The sequence below is a fragment of the Typopeltis vanoorti genome, chromosome 6 (assembly GCF_054136105.1).
Source record: "Typopeltis vanoorti isolate ZY-2024b chromosome 6, IOZ_Tvanoo_1.0, whole genome shotgun sequence".
NCBI classification, from domain to species: Eukaryota; Metazoa; Arthropoda; class Arachnida; order Uropygi; family Thelyphonidae; genus Typopeltis; species Typopeltis vanoorti.
The window spans coordinates 67,791,959-67,806,950 of record NC_143554.1 but is presented as its reverse complement, the minus strand read 5'-3'; the positions used below and the strand labels follow the sequence as shown (position 1 = coordinate 67,806,950).

Below are 14,992 nucleotides of genomic sequence, written 5' to 3'. Positions count from 1 at the left end.
CAGGTCTGTTCTTGAAAATAATGTAGGAAGCTTTGAATTATCCAAGCATAATGCACATCCAACAGGATTTATAATTCCAGGCACTACAACCGAAGGACCAAGTCCATACATCAGAAGAATCGGCTACAGACTATGACAACATTCCACAAACTTCACAGCTGATAGAAAATGTGGTCACAGCTAATCTTTCACACTAATTATTGCCATAATTGCTGTATAGAATATAGCAGGATTTATCGTTCCACATCACAATCGTGCAACTAGTGCCCTTCTATTTATGCAGACTCAGATGTAATTACTTCCAATCATATTCACTTTCAGGATGCTCAATGACATGTTTAATATTTCAATTCTTATTAAGTATTAAGCCTATTTCAATTTACATATAGTCAGTCAGTCAGTCCTTGACTTATGACAGGGTACCATACCAACAATCCTGTTGCGAGTTGGAAATAACTATATAAATGATGAGAATATGTTAACAATTAACATACCAGAAAGTTAAAATATGTAGGTCTATTTTGTTATATTTTTAACTAATTTTACACTTCGTTCATAGTGAAATCATCAATTTCCTGACATGCATCCTCAGAGAGTGTACAGGATATTACAATACTACTACATGAAAAGTTACATAATTACTAACTTCTGATAGACAATTTTCCTCCAAATTAATTTGTTATCTGTCAAGGCACCAATATTATCAGATCTTATATCTGTCTTCTAAGTCACTTTTACTATATCATTCCACCTAGATCTTGGTCTTCCTCTGTGTGTCTTTTTCCTGACAGTCCAGCAAAGAACACTTCCTTCACAAATTTTTCCTCTCCCATTCATTATTAAAAAATTTATGGAAACAAATACAGTGTTATAATAAACTTCAATTTAATATAAATCAAAATAATCACTTGACATTTTTATGTTCTTGATGCTATCTAGCCACATCCTGAATAACAGTGAACTTTCACTACTTAATAAAGGCATACACTTTGTAGTAGCACAGAGAACTATTAATAAACTAAATGTTATGTACCACATAGAAAGAGGCATTAAATATCTTCCAAATAATACAGCCGATAAAATTTGTTTAGAAACCAATAACGTTTTGAATAAAATGAAAGCTATATGGAGAAATCTCACCAATACAGAACTAGCAGTCAGCAAGTCATTATAAGCTAATAAGGATATACTTGTAACAAAGTCTGACAACGGTAATGCCACAGTTGTCCTATGAATAAACAGATCTGTTTACATTCACCAAATGAATCAATTAATCTCTGATAGCAGCATTTATTAACTTGTAAACTATAATCCAACTAACAGGATTAAGAAGAAAACTGTGAAATTACTTAAGTTTGTCACTTCTTGACCATCTGACACTGTTAAAAAACTGTTACCCCATTACACCCACTCTCCCAGAATATATGGGCAGTTATGTCAAAACTGACAGCTTTGACATAACTGCCCCTTTTCACCAATGTCCCGATCAACAATTATATTATTGATCGGGACATATTATTAATATGTCCCGATTATTATGCTTGCTCCTGCAGATATTATGCTTCGACACGACATCACAGCCACCTTTGCCCACGTACTCTGCTCCGGATATTTTGTGTGGCAAAACAATTTTTACCTTCAACAAGAAGGTACAGTCATGGGCTCATCACTCTCCCTCCTCCCCCCATTAGCTAACTTTTATATGGAAGACTTTGAGCAATGAGCTCTAGAGTCAGTATGCCTAAAGCCCAAAATTTGGCTCAGATTTATGATATTTTCGCCATTTGGCCCCATGGCCGCGAAGCACTAAATATTCCTTAGCCACCTAAACAAACAACACAAACATATCCAATTCACCATTAAAATAGAAAAAAAAAAAACAACTCTCTTCCTTTCCTAGACACACTTGTCACACGTCTTCCCTCAGGCTACCTCTCCCTCTCAGTCTACTGCAAATCCCCCCCCCCCCACACACACACACAGGCCAGTACATACACAACAATTCTTACCACCACCCAACACAAAAATTAGGCATCATAAGCACCCTTAAACACAGAGCTCAAACTAATTGTTCAGATGAGCAAGCTCTAAACCAGGAATATGAGATCATCAACCATACATTTATAAAAAATGGATACAGTAAAAAAAACTATTCACAAGATCCTCCTCAGAGACACCACTAAAAACAAAAAAAGATTTCAAGAATGCCATTGCCATTCCTTATGTTTGAGGTATTTCAGAAAAAAGAGACAGAACACTACACAAGCACAACATCAAAACCAATTTTAAACCCCTGACAAAATTAAGACACCTACTCAGTTCTTACAAAGGTCCTCTTCCACACCTAGCCCACCCAGGGGTTTACAAAATAGATTGCACATGTAACTTACTATACATAGGGGAAACAGGGCAAACCATCCAAATTAGGAAGGACGAACACAAACGACACATCAAATACCTCCATTTTGGAAAAACTGCCCTTTCAGACCACACACTCCAGACATACCACAGAACTGATTGGAAAGGTACAAAGTCCCTGCAATGCTCCAAAACCTGGTTCGAGAGGAAATTTAAAGAAGCATGCGAAATGCTCAAACACAATCCTAATCTGAACAAAAATGACAGTCTAACCTTTCCAAGATTGTGGAGGACCCATTTACAACCATTATAGCAACCAGAACAAGCCAAAGAAAAATCTCAATACAAGAAGACTCTTTTTTTTTTTTTTTGTTTTAACATTCAATAGCAACCTGAATGGTACAAGTCCAGAAGAAAATCTTAGTACAGGAGGACTTTAGCAGGGTTTATTGTGTTTTTTTTATTTTTTTTTTACTACTAGAGGTCAGTCTAAGTAAAAGATCAATTAACAGTAGATTCAATTTACCTTTGTAGTTTAGCATATAACTTATCATCATATATACATGTATTTTTCTGATGATGACCTCAATACAGGGGTCGAAACGTCAAGTGTTATTTTATTAATAATAAGTAAAATAATCATTTCAACACGTGTGCTTTGTGTCCCTAAATTGGTAAATATGAATGCTGATCACCGTGAAACCTTAAAAGAAAGAGAATTTCTTTGCTCATGTACTACGTTCTAGTTACTCTATCTGGCAAAATAATTTTTATCTACAAGGTACAGCCATGGGCTCATCATTTCTTCCCCCCCCCCCCAATTGTTAACTTTTATACGGAAGCTTATGAGCAACGTAATCTAGATTCCTTTACTTTAAAATCTACAGATTGGCTTACATATGTTGACGATGTTTTTGTTATCTGACCACAAGATCAAGCAACTTTAAACACCTTCTTCAACCACCTGAACAAACAACATGAGCACATGCAATTTGCTATTGAAATTGAAAACCAAAGCTCACTTCCTTTCCTGGATACAGGAAAGGAATTAAGTTATATATATATATATATATATACATTCAGTTAACTTCCTGCATACTAGTTTTAATAATTCTGCGATCAGGAATACATATCCATATTTCAAGTAGAAAAAGCCATCAAAATACAGAAAGGCAGCTGGAGTAGATGATATTTGACCAGAAATGCTCAAGTATGGAGGTATAAAAGGTCTTAAAGTGGCTGCATTGCAGAGTTCAGAAGACTGGAGAGAGGGATGAATTCCAGATAATTGGAGTAGAGATCTCATAGTACCCATATATAAAAAGGGAAACAAAACTGAATGTGAGAATTACACAGGTATTTCTCTACTGAGTGTTTCTGGTAAGATTTACTTGAGAAACGGTTTAGGATTGTAAAAAAGCTTGTTCTTCACCAAGCGCTTTTACAATCCTAAACCGTTTCTAATATCTTCGTTTTTAATATGATATTGCCATTGATGCCATCTGTTCACACCTCTAATCTTTCTCAGGACTCTCATATCTGCGGTCTCTAGTCTTTGGTCAAGTGTTTTACTTATGACCCAGCTCTCAGATCCATAAGTTAAAACTGGTTTGAACACTTTCTTGTATACAGCTAATTTAGTGTTCCAACTAATTTCTCTCTTATTCCATATGAATTTATTCAATGACTTTCTACCATACCAGCTTTGTTGATTCTGTTGTCTATTTCCATATTTGATTTACCATCTTCACTAAAAATGTGCCTAAGTAGCAGAAATGTTTTACTTGTTCCAAGGGTTCTCCATTCACAACACAGTTGACATTTTCAACGATTCTACCTATTTTCATTGTCTTTTTAATGCTGACCTTCATACCATATCTATTACAACAGTTATTCAATTTAGTCAGGGAATCTAGCAAACTTGTAGTGGATTTATTTAGAAGTATAACATCATTTGCATAAAGCAAAGAGCTGACATTAACATCTCCAATTCTGATATCATGTTTAATACCACTTTCCTTCATAATGTGATCCATATAGATAATGAATAACAGAGGGGATAATGTACATCCTTGGCTCACACCAGATTTAACATTAAACCATCTTCCAGTACTTCCTTCAATTCTAACTGCTGACTTACAACTCAAATAAAGATTAAGTATTGCTTGATATAATGCCCCATTGAAACCATATAACTGTAGCGTATTGAATAGCTTCTCTCTTGGCATCCTGTCATATGCCTTTTCCAGATCGACAAAACTTAAATACAGTTTGTTCTTCACCAAGCTTTTCTTCCACAATTCTTCTCAACCGTTTCTCAAGTATACTTGCATAGATCTTGGCAGGAACACCCAGGAGGGAAATACCTCTGTAATTCTCACATTCAGCTTTATTTCCCTTTTATATATAGGTACTATTAGAGCTCTACTCCAATCATCGTGAATTCGTCCCTCTGTCCAGGCTTTCTGAACTATGCAGTGTAGCCACTGTAAGACTTTTATACCACTATACTTTAGCATTTCTGGTCAAATATCATCTACACCTGCTGCCCTTCCACATTTCAAGCCTTTGATGGCTTTTTCTACTTCAACTATGGATATGTATTCCTGACTGTATGCCTGTTGAGTGTTTTTTTACCACTGTGCTATCACTGCTTGTTTCATTTAGCAATTTTTCAACATAATTACTCCATACTTCAAGGATATCTTTTTCTCCTGTTTTTCATGTCACCTTTATCATCTCTAACTCCTTTTACAGCACTCTTTCCTCCATTTCTATCCTTCTTCAACAACCTCCAGAATATCTTACCACCTTCTTGATATTTATTTTCTACGTTCGTGCCAAAATCCTCCCATGACTTTTGTTTAGCTAGTTTTACACAGTGTTTTGCTTTCTTACGTTTGTCTCTGTATTCTAAGAGCACACTTATTTGCCAGGAACTTTTGATATGGTTTCTTCTTTTCCTTCACCGCCTCTTTAACTTCCTGTGTCCACTATGGAGTTCTGATTTTTATCCTTGCAGACAACCTCACCACATGCCTTTCTGGCTGAATCAATCAGGGTTTTCTTGAAGGTTTGCCAATGAATCTCCAAAGTTGTAATAATTTTGGTATGAAAATCAGTAAAAAAAATGACAATGACAATTAAAATAGGTAGAAACATTAAAAACATCAACTGTATCTTGAATGGTGAATCTATAGAACAAGTAAAACATTTCAGCTATTTAGGTACAAGTTTTAATGAAGACAGTAAATTAAATATGGAAATAGAGAACAGAATTAACAAAACTGGTATGGACGGAAGTCAGCAAAATAAATTTATATGGAATAAGAAAGAAATTAGTCAAAATACTAAATTAGCTGTATACAAGATGGTGTTTGAACCAATTTTAATTTATGGATCTGAGAGCTAGGTTAAAAATAAAAACTTGATCAAAGACTGGAGACCTCTGGTATGATAGTTCTGAGAAAGATTAATGGCAGTATCATATTTAAAATGAGGATATTAGGAAAGAACTTGCCATTGTTAGCATTCAGGAATGTATTAATAGTTAATCTCAGGTGGTATGGTCACTTAAACAGAATTGGAGAGCAAAGATTAACAAACAAGTGTTTTTTTCCAGATTGGCAAGGAAAAGACCTAGAGGAAGACCAAGATGTAGATGGAATGATACAGTAAAAAGCCTTAAAAGAAATGTAAGATCTGATAATACTAGAATCTTGACAGATTAACCTGTTAAACCCATTTTTTTCGGGGTCCCATGTCTTCGTGCAGGGATCCAAAAGAAGGTGAATAAAAGGCATTGGCCGGAAGATCGAGTATTGGTTATTAATAGATCATCATCGGTTACCCGTAGGTCGACACCAGTACACCAGTGGTTGTCCGTCGGATGTAAGCCACTGAGGACGTGACTTCAGAAGAAGTCATGCCAGTGGTCTGAAAAAAAGATGACAGAAGCCGGTCCACCACGCAAAGCATTTGATCTGATGACAAACCTTCTCCGGGAGCTATCGTCCGAACAGAGGATTCTTCGAGCAGGAAAGAATTACTCTGTTAGTTTAACGTGCACGCAAGTACTCCTCAAGCTGAAAATCTTCACCTGAGTGCCGGGAGGGCAGCGTCCCAACAGAAGCCGTCAGTAAAATCTATCGCCGGCGTAAAAAGGGAGAGAAAACCTGATACAGGAAGAAAAGGTCAGGACTCCAATCCGAAGCCATGGAATGAGAATACGCAGTGGGTAGCAGCCTTAAAGTAAGTTCGATTTTTTTCTTCAATTTTGTGAATTATAGAACTTTATTAGAGGACTGTTAAGATTAAACTGCTGAATTTGAGCGAAGTTAATGGTTGGATGTAAAATGTTTAATAAGTAATAGAAGATTATGTGTGTAACAGTCAGAGAGTAACAGTTTGTTAATGGTGCACTTTGCCTAGAGTATTATTTTAGTATCAGAGGGATCGAACTTTTATGTGTAATGATATTCTTGTGTGTATGACAGATAAGGAGCAACAGTTTGTTAATAGTATAATTGCTTAGAATAGAAACTTGATATTGGATAGGAGTGGATATTTATGTGAAATGATTATCATAAATTGAAAGGGAATTTTAACATAATTGTACTATTTAGAGTTAAACTAAGCATTTTTTTTCTTTGATGAAATAATAGTGTAAATTGTTTTTTGGTAACAGTTTAACAGTTAACAGGTCAGAAGAACCAACTGGTGCTTCTGACCTAATGTCCAATCCTCACCTTCATGTGGTGTGCCCTATTACTGGGTATCTACTGAGTACTGAACAAACGAGGATAGGCTGACAATTTGGGACTTAGCCAACCAAACTGTACTCTCTATCGGCTTAAACCACAAAAGCATAGAAATTATGTGTTTTGTAGGCAAGTTTTAGTTAAGAATTGGAGTTCTTTGGTTAACTTATCCTCGTGATTAGTGATCTTCTGTTCCATGAGTTGAAATAATGTACAATTTTTGAGGTTTATGGTGGGGTGGGGGGGGTGAAGAAACATGCAGGTTTTGGTGGGATTTGTTTCCTGTAAATATATTTTGTATCTACAGGATATTTTCAAGTGATCTTGTCAGTTTTCAATCTAAGAAAGAGAACAACCCATTTGAACTATACTTCAGCATTTAATATGTATGTCTTATATGTATATGAGAAAAAAGTTGCATATGTTCACAGTAAATGACCATTCAAAATTTATAAATAGGCAATTCATCACAAAAAAAACCCTCAGAAATTCAAGGTCACCATACAAAAATGATCAGCAACACATGAATAATGAATAGCAGAATAGTAATCATTTGCAGTAAAATATATAAAGCAGAAAAAAATTTTTTTTCCCCTGAGTTTAGCAAAATAAAATAAAGCAATAAATAAAATTAAGAAAATTTCTTCTTCTGTACTGCAACTTTGTTGTAGGATACCTATAAATACTACTAAAGCAGTGGTAGGCTTTTCATTAGTGCAATTATTATTCAGCAAATCACAAGCATACAACTTGAGAATAATAATAATAAAAAGCACTGTTCCCTTAAAATTAGATATATGTGATGAATCTAATACTAACTTAAAGTGAATCAACTTGAAGATAATTTCTATAAATTTCTACGTAGTTGGAGCAAATTAACAAAGCAATGTTACTAACCTTTGATGAAAACCACCAAAAAATCGAACATCATAAACACAATTTTCTATTTTGATCACCTTAGCAGGCCAATAAGGAAATCCTTTTTGCTTAGCAAATACTAATTCATGGGGTGGATCCTGTTTATATATAAAATAAATAAATAAAATGGATGAGGATGTATGCATCACACACACACACACACACACACACACACACACACACACACACACACACACACACACACACAGAATGTACCAGCACAAAATAATGTATAATAAAATTAACTACTTCACTGAAATTTTTAATATAACATCAGAAATAAACAGCATCCATCCAAAATATTTATTAATGATTAACTTACATCATACCATGGTTATTAATGTATGTTTGTATACAGATAAGTTCAGTGGTCTAATCAGTGCTTCCCAAACTTATGGATGCCAAGGCCCCCTTTGGAAAAATTAAAATATTTTACGGCCCCCCCTTAAAAAATAAATCATAATATAGACATTAGTCTTAAAATATTTTAAATCTGTTTTCATTATTTCATGGCCCCCTCAACAAAACTGATGATCATCAACTGATGGTCATCAAAACTGATGACCATCAACTGTGGGCCGTGGCCCACAGTTTGGGAAGCACTGGTCTAAGTTACCAAAGATTCACTGTCAACATGTATGTTGCTAATAATTACCTGTCATCTCATTGAATCTATTTGCCAATGCAAACTATCTGCATCATCTTTTCCATCCTCTGGTCTACAGCAGCATCCAAGTGTATATTCTGTTCTGCCGGCCTGAATCTCACACCTGGTAGACCCCAGCCATTGCCTGGGGTTCACCAGGCAGCATCTGTGAATGAGCTACTCTAAACTTGTACTCCCAAATCCACCTGCAGTATTCAATGGGTGGATTGAGTAGCTCATCGATACTGTTGCCAGTCCCAAGCCTGGATAAAGGGGGGGGGGTTGGCAATGGGCTAAAAACCAATTCCTAGAAAAAATATTTTGTTGAGAAGGCTAAACAATATGAAACCAGACTGACTCTATGGAAACAACATATGCAAAGGAAAAGGTTAATGAGAAATATTATGAAATTCAGAAAATGGAATGTTATGACGTTATCACAGGCTGGTGAAATGCAAAATGTAGCAGAAGAATTATTGAAATACAGTATGGATATCACAGCCTTACAGAAATAAGATGGAAAGGACAGGGAGTTATTAATAAAAAAAGATTATAAGTTATACTTTAGTGGTCCTATAAAACAAGAGCATGGAGTTGGCTTTATTATAACAAAAAGGTCTATAAATCAATATTAGGATTTACACCAATAAATGAGAGAATATGTAAAATACATATTAAAGATAATTTTCATAAAATGACCTTTATAAATATTAATGCTCCGACTGAGATGAAACCATCATTGAACAATTTTATGATGATTTACAAAAAGCATGTGAAGGCATACCAAAAAATGATAGTATGACTGTATTAGGACATTTTAATACTAAATTAGGGAAGGAAGATATATATAAAGAGGTGTTTGGAAGATATAGTCTACATGAAGAAACTAGTGATAATGGTAATTATCATTGCTCAGTTTGCAACTAATAAATTAAGAATAATGAGCACAAATTTTTCTACATAAAAGACACAAGAACATGGATTATTCCAGCTAATAATGATTGTAATCAGATAGATGTTTTGATTTCTAAAAGGTGGGCAACATCAATCATTGATGTAAGAGCATTTAGAGGTACAAACTGTGACATGTTGGTTGGTGCACAACAGAGACAAAGAATATCAATAATAAAGAGAGGAAAAGCAGAAAGAATTGAGAAATGGAATACTGAAGTTTTTACAAATAAAGAGACTATTAAATTATACCAAGAAAAAATAGAAGAAGATATTAAAGAATTTGAAAATCAAAATAATATAGAAGATAAATGGAAGATAATTAGAAAAAAAAAACAGCAGTAGAAATAATAGGGAAATATAAAAGAATCAAAAATGAATGGTTTGATGATGAATGCAGGAAAGAAATAGAAATTAAAAATAAAGCAAGAAAGAAATATATATAAAAGAAACAAGAGCTAATAGAGAAAAATATCAAGGAAAAGAGAAAGGAAGCAAATAAAATATGTAATCAAAAGAAAAAAGAGATCATGAAGAAGAAATAGAGTTAATAAGTGAATATAATAAAAACAAAGAAATAAGAAAATATTATAAAGAAGTTAATCCACTAGTACAAAATTTTAATCCTCAAATAATAGAATGCAAGAATAAAGGAGAAATAATAACTGAAAAAGAAGAAGCTATGAAGAGATGGAAAGAGTATTTTGAAGAATTGTTATTACAAAAAGAAATTGATGATAATGAAGATAAAGTTAGGAATTTGAGTGAATTTAGAATAAATGAAGAAAAAATAAAAGAACCAATTCATGAAGTAGTAGTTAAAATTATAAAACAGATAAAAATTTTTAAGGTTTCAGGGCAGTTCGTCCAAATATTTTCGTCCAGTAGAACATTTCGTCCAATGCTTTTTGTACAATTGAAAATAATTGGACGAAATGCGCTGAAAGCACCTGGGTTTGAGGTTATTTATCCAATCCTATTACTTTTCTTGTCCAGTAGGACATTTTGTCCAATCTTATTCGCCCAGTCCTATTTGTCCAAGGAGTTATAAGTAACTTGTGATCATTAATAATAGTCAGTTGACACAAAAGAGAAGGGCGCGAGACAATATGCATGGTCCACCCTCACACGTTAGGTTAGGTTAGTCATTTGACACAGCTGGCAATAATAGTCAGTGGACACAAAAGAGAAGGGTGCAAGACAATATGCATGGCCCATCGTCACACGTTAGGGTAGGTTAGATTAGTCAGTTGACACGTTGGTTGGTCAGATTAGTCAGGTTAATTAGGTTAAGTTAGTTAGTTGATACATTGGTTGGTCAGGTTAGGTTAGGTTAGTTAGTTGACACATTGGTTGGTCAGTTAACATAGTAGGTTAGTCAGTTGACATTGATGGGACAAACTGAGATTGGATGAAATGTCTGACCGAGCGAGTTGAGATTGTACGAAATGTCCGACTGGACAAGTTTTCCGTTGGACAAATTTATAAAAGGACAAAAAAATCTTGGACCATCTGCCCTCAAATCAATTTTAAAGTACCAGGTATAGATGGAATAACAGGGGAGCTTATCAAGAATGCTGGAAAACAACTATGGGTAAAAATCTGACAATTAATAATTCAAATATGGAATGAAGAAAATTACCAGAGGAATGGAAAATAGGAGTGATTCAACCAATATATAAAAAGGGAGATAAACTGAAATGTATTAATTATAGAGGAATCACATTGCTAAATGTAACATATAAAATTTTATCAAGTTTAATAAATAGTAGATTAGAACCACATACTGAAGAAATTTTAGAAGATTACCAATCTGGTTTTAGACCAAAGCGATCTATGTCTGATAATATATTTATGTTAAGGAATATACATGAAAAATGTATGAAATATAATATAGAATTATATAATTTATATATTGATTTTAAACAGCCTTTTGAAAGATTGGGAATCCCACGAAAATTGGTTAGAATGATTGAGATAATACTAGAAGGATCTAAAGCAAGGGTTAAAATACAGAGTGAGTTAACAGAAGATTTTGAAATAAGTTCCGGAGCGAGACAAGAAGATGCATTGTCTGTAAGTATGTTAATCTGACACTTGAATATATAATAAGAAGACTATATACAAGAGGCTATATTAATAATAAATCTGAACAGATTTGTGCATATGCAGATGATATTGCAATAATTAGTCATACCAAAAAAGTGTTAGAAGTAAGGTCAAAGAATTAGATTTAAATGCAAAAGAAGTTGGTTTACAAATTAATGAACAAAACACTAAATATATGCATAACTATAATGCATATGCATAAATAAACTAGAAATCAAATGTAAACAAGTTCCTCCTTTCCCAACCCACTACCCATATATGGTACTAATGTACTATAGGTTGATCAACCAACCTCTCATGTATGGACTCAAAAAAGATAGTCGCAAATGTGCTATTTTCACTAACCTGCAGATCAACTTCTACTCTCTTTGGTTGCCGTTCATCGGCTATCATCAATAACACTTCTCCCTCCATTCTTTTCTCTCTATCCTCCCTGAACACACTATATCCTTCATATTCTATTCCATCTGTTAGCCATGTCTCACTAATGCCAATAACCTTTGACTAGGATGAGCCAACCAATGCCAAAGATTCCTCCTGCTTGTTCCAAATGCTCCTGGCATTAGTGTACAGGTAGTTCCCACCTTTACAAATTAACTGGTTCCTGGTGACCATTCATAAATCGGAAATTTGTAAAGCGGGAATTTATCTGCCTTAGAAATAATGCTATAAACGAGAGTTACATTCGTAAAAAGGAATATATAAAATGAATATTAAATGATAAGAAAAGACTTCACTGGCCAAAGATTTACATATTTAAAAAAAAACATAAGAAAAATTTTAAATTAAAAAAACGATTCTTTGGAAAAAAAAATTAGCTCATTTCTATATCACCAGGTGAATCGGCAGCACTCAAGGTAGTAGGAGATATATTAGGAAGCTTCAGTGCATCTTTTTTTTTCAAAGAAGGCCTTGATTGTCATTTGCTTTATTGACTTTCGCTTCCTTTCGTTTAAAATAGCTCGATAGCAAGCAGAAGCATTATTCATTTCGCGAGAAAATTTACTAATCGTTCAAAGTCTGAATCTTGGGATTCAAAGATTGCTCGAGCTTTTTCAAGAAATTTAAATGCTTCTTCTAGGCCTTTTAAAGTGAAAATTTGAGTTCAAGCTTCATATTCGTTATCTTCTTTGTCTTCTTCTTCTTCTTTGTTTATTTCTTATTCCTCTAACTCAAGGAGATCATTGAGTGAGAATTCAATAGTGTGAGATTGAAGCAGCTCATTAACATCACGTTCCGAAACTTCCATTTGCAACTGGTTAGCCATACCTAAGATAGCTTCAATTTCAGAATTCACAATCTCTGTTGGGTCTTCATTAAACTGAGCAAAATTTTATGCCATGCTCCTTTCATAGTTTTTTCAATAACTTTATGTCAAGTGCTCTGCATCTGGCATAAAGAGCTTTAACAGTGCTACCCGCTTGATGGCTGGTAATAATTTAGTATTTTTTCTCTAATGTAATTGCTTTTCTTGTTTCATTTTCTGGTTTGCACTTTTGCTTCTTTTTTTTTGACATTGTTGGAAAAGTGAAAGGGTTATAGTTAAAAAGAAAACAAAATAAAATCAGGTGTAATTCAAGAAAACTACGAATAACACACTCGCATCGCCAAGGCTCGTGAGTGACTGATGCACGTTCTAACTGATCATTACGTCATTACATACTGCGTAATTCCCCATACACACCCCTTTGCCGCGCACAACTTAAAATAAAAATTCTGATCCAAAAAATTCATAAAGCAGGAATTCGCAAAGTTAGAACTACCTGTACATTAAGTGCAAAAGCCCCTTAGGCCCACCGCTATCCTGAAGCTTTATACAACTATCCCATTCTGGTTTCTTACCAGTGGTACTAACTTAGGCATATTATACACATTCTTACACTTAACTGCCTTACTGATGTCTGCATATCCATTCAATACTCTTCCCCTCCCACACACACCCGAAAGCTCTGGTTTCCCTGATTCTGCACATCCACTTTCGCTTCATTCATTCAACACTCTTTCCAGTCTCTGAACACCAAATCCATGTATACCAATAAATTAAATCCATTTATACTAATAAAAATTAGTTTTAAATAAATAGTGTTATCAGTTAAAAAAGTGCATCAGAATTAGACTATATTGTGGAGTTGATTAGTTTAAGTTAAAAAGTTTTGTTTTTTAGAATATTGTTAATTTTATCTTTTGCATGGTAAGTTATGTAGTGTAGCACATGGAACTGATACGAAACAGAACAGTGGCATCCAAGTTGTTCAAAGAATTTAATCAAAGGGACTCCATGCAGTGCAATGGCTGTGAAATGTGTGCGTTACTGAAGGCGGCTGGAATTTGATTTGAAAACGATAGCGGTGGGAAACTGCCAAAAATGCTATGAGAGAGAGGACCAAAAGTGTGTCTCAGGTTGTGAGATTGTTGAAGCAGTGGATGGAGCTCAGAATATGATTGAAAACGTGTGAGGTAACACCAGATAGGATTGAGAGCGAGATTAAATGTCACACGATTGAGAGAGAAAATAAGTGTTGAATGGTATGACCGATGTAAAGAATGAAGAATTGGATAAAATGAGGGAGATAGCTGTTGCGTGAGTGATACACAGGGAGAAGTGGGAGCTGGAGCAAATGCAGAAATGTTTGGCAAGTGGGTCAACTGATAACTGAAAGAAGGAAGCACAAGATAAGAGAAATGAGATTGACCAAGAGAGAAAGAAAAATCAAGGAGCAAGTGTTGAAAGTGATTCAATCAAAAGTGTGATCGACAAGAGTTTGACAAAATCATGATTTCGAGTGTGAAAATTAATGATGTTAGTGAGGCTATTAGAACACAAAAGGGTAGGGTAAAAGAAATGATTGTAGTGACTAGAACAAATGATTTAAAAGGAGAAAAGTATGACATGACAGAGAGAGAGAGAGGAACTGAAAGAATTACTGGAAGTAGCAAAAGAAAGGAGTGAGAGAGTTAAGATAGTGAGTCCGTTGCCGCAGTATGACAGAGTAGAGCCATGAAGGAGGGCCATAATAGTGAATGGCTCGATGCATAGGTTATGCAGGAAGAGATGTGTATACAAGATTGGTATAATTTCGTACAAGTGGTACAATTTAGCTTTCAGAGCTCTCCAAACACCAGTTTCAATATATATATATATATATATATATATATTTGAAAAAAAAAAAAAAAATATATATATATATATATATATTTTTTTTATGTAATCCAGAAAGTCTGCTCTTCTACATCTTATCCCACCTAAGTA

The 14,992-nt window shown here is 34.4% G+C and overlaps 1 protein-coding gene across 1 annotated transcript in view; it reads right to left on the bottom strand.

The window, feature by feature from the left end:
* LOC150105510 (zinc finger MYND domain-containing protein 11) overlaps positions 1–14,992 on the bottom strand; it is a 289,391-nt gene that overhangs the window by 96,299 nt on the left and 178,100 nt on the right. The window contains exon 6 of the mRNA XM_090394229.1: positions 8,016–8,134. Within this exon, the coding sequence (XP_090250355.1) occupies positions 8,016–8,134 (119 nt within the window). The remainder of the gene's footprint in view (positions 1–8,015; positions 8,135–14,992) is intronic.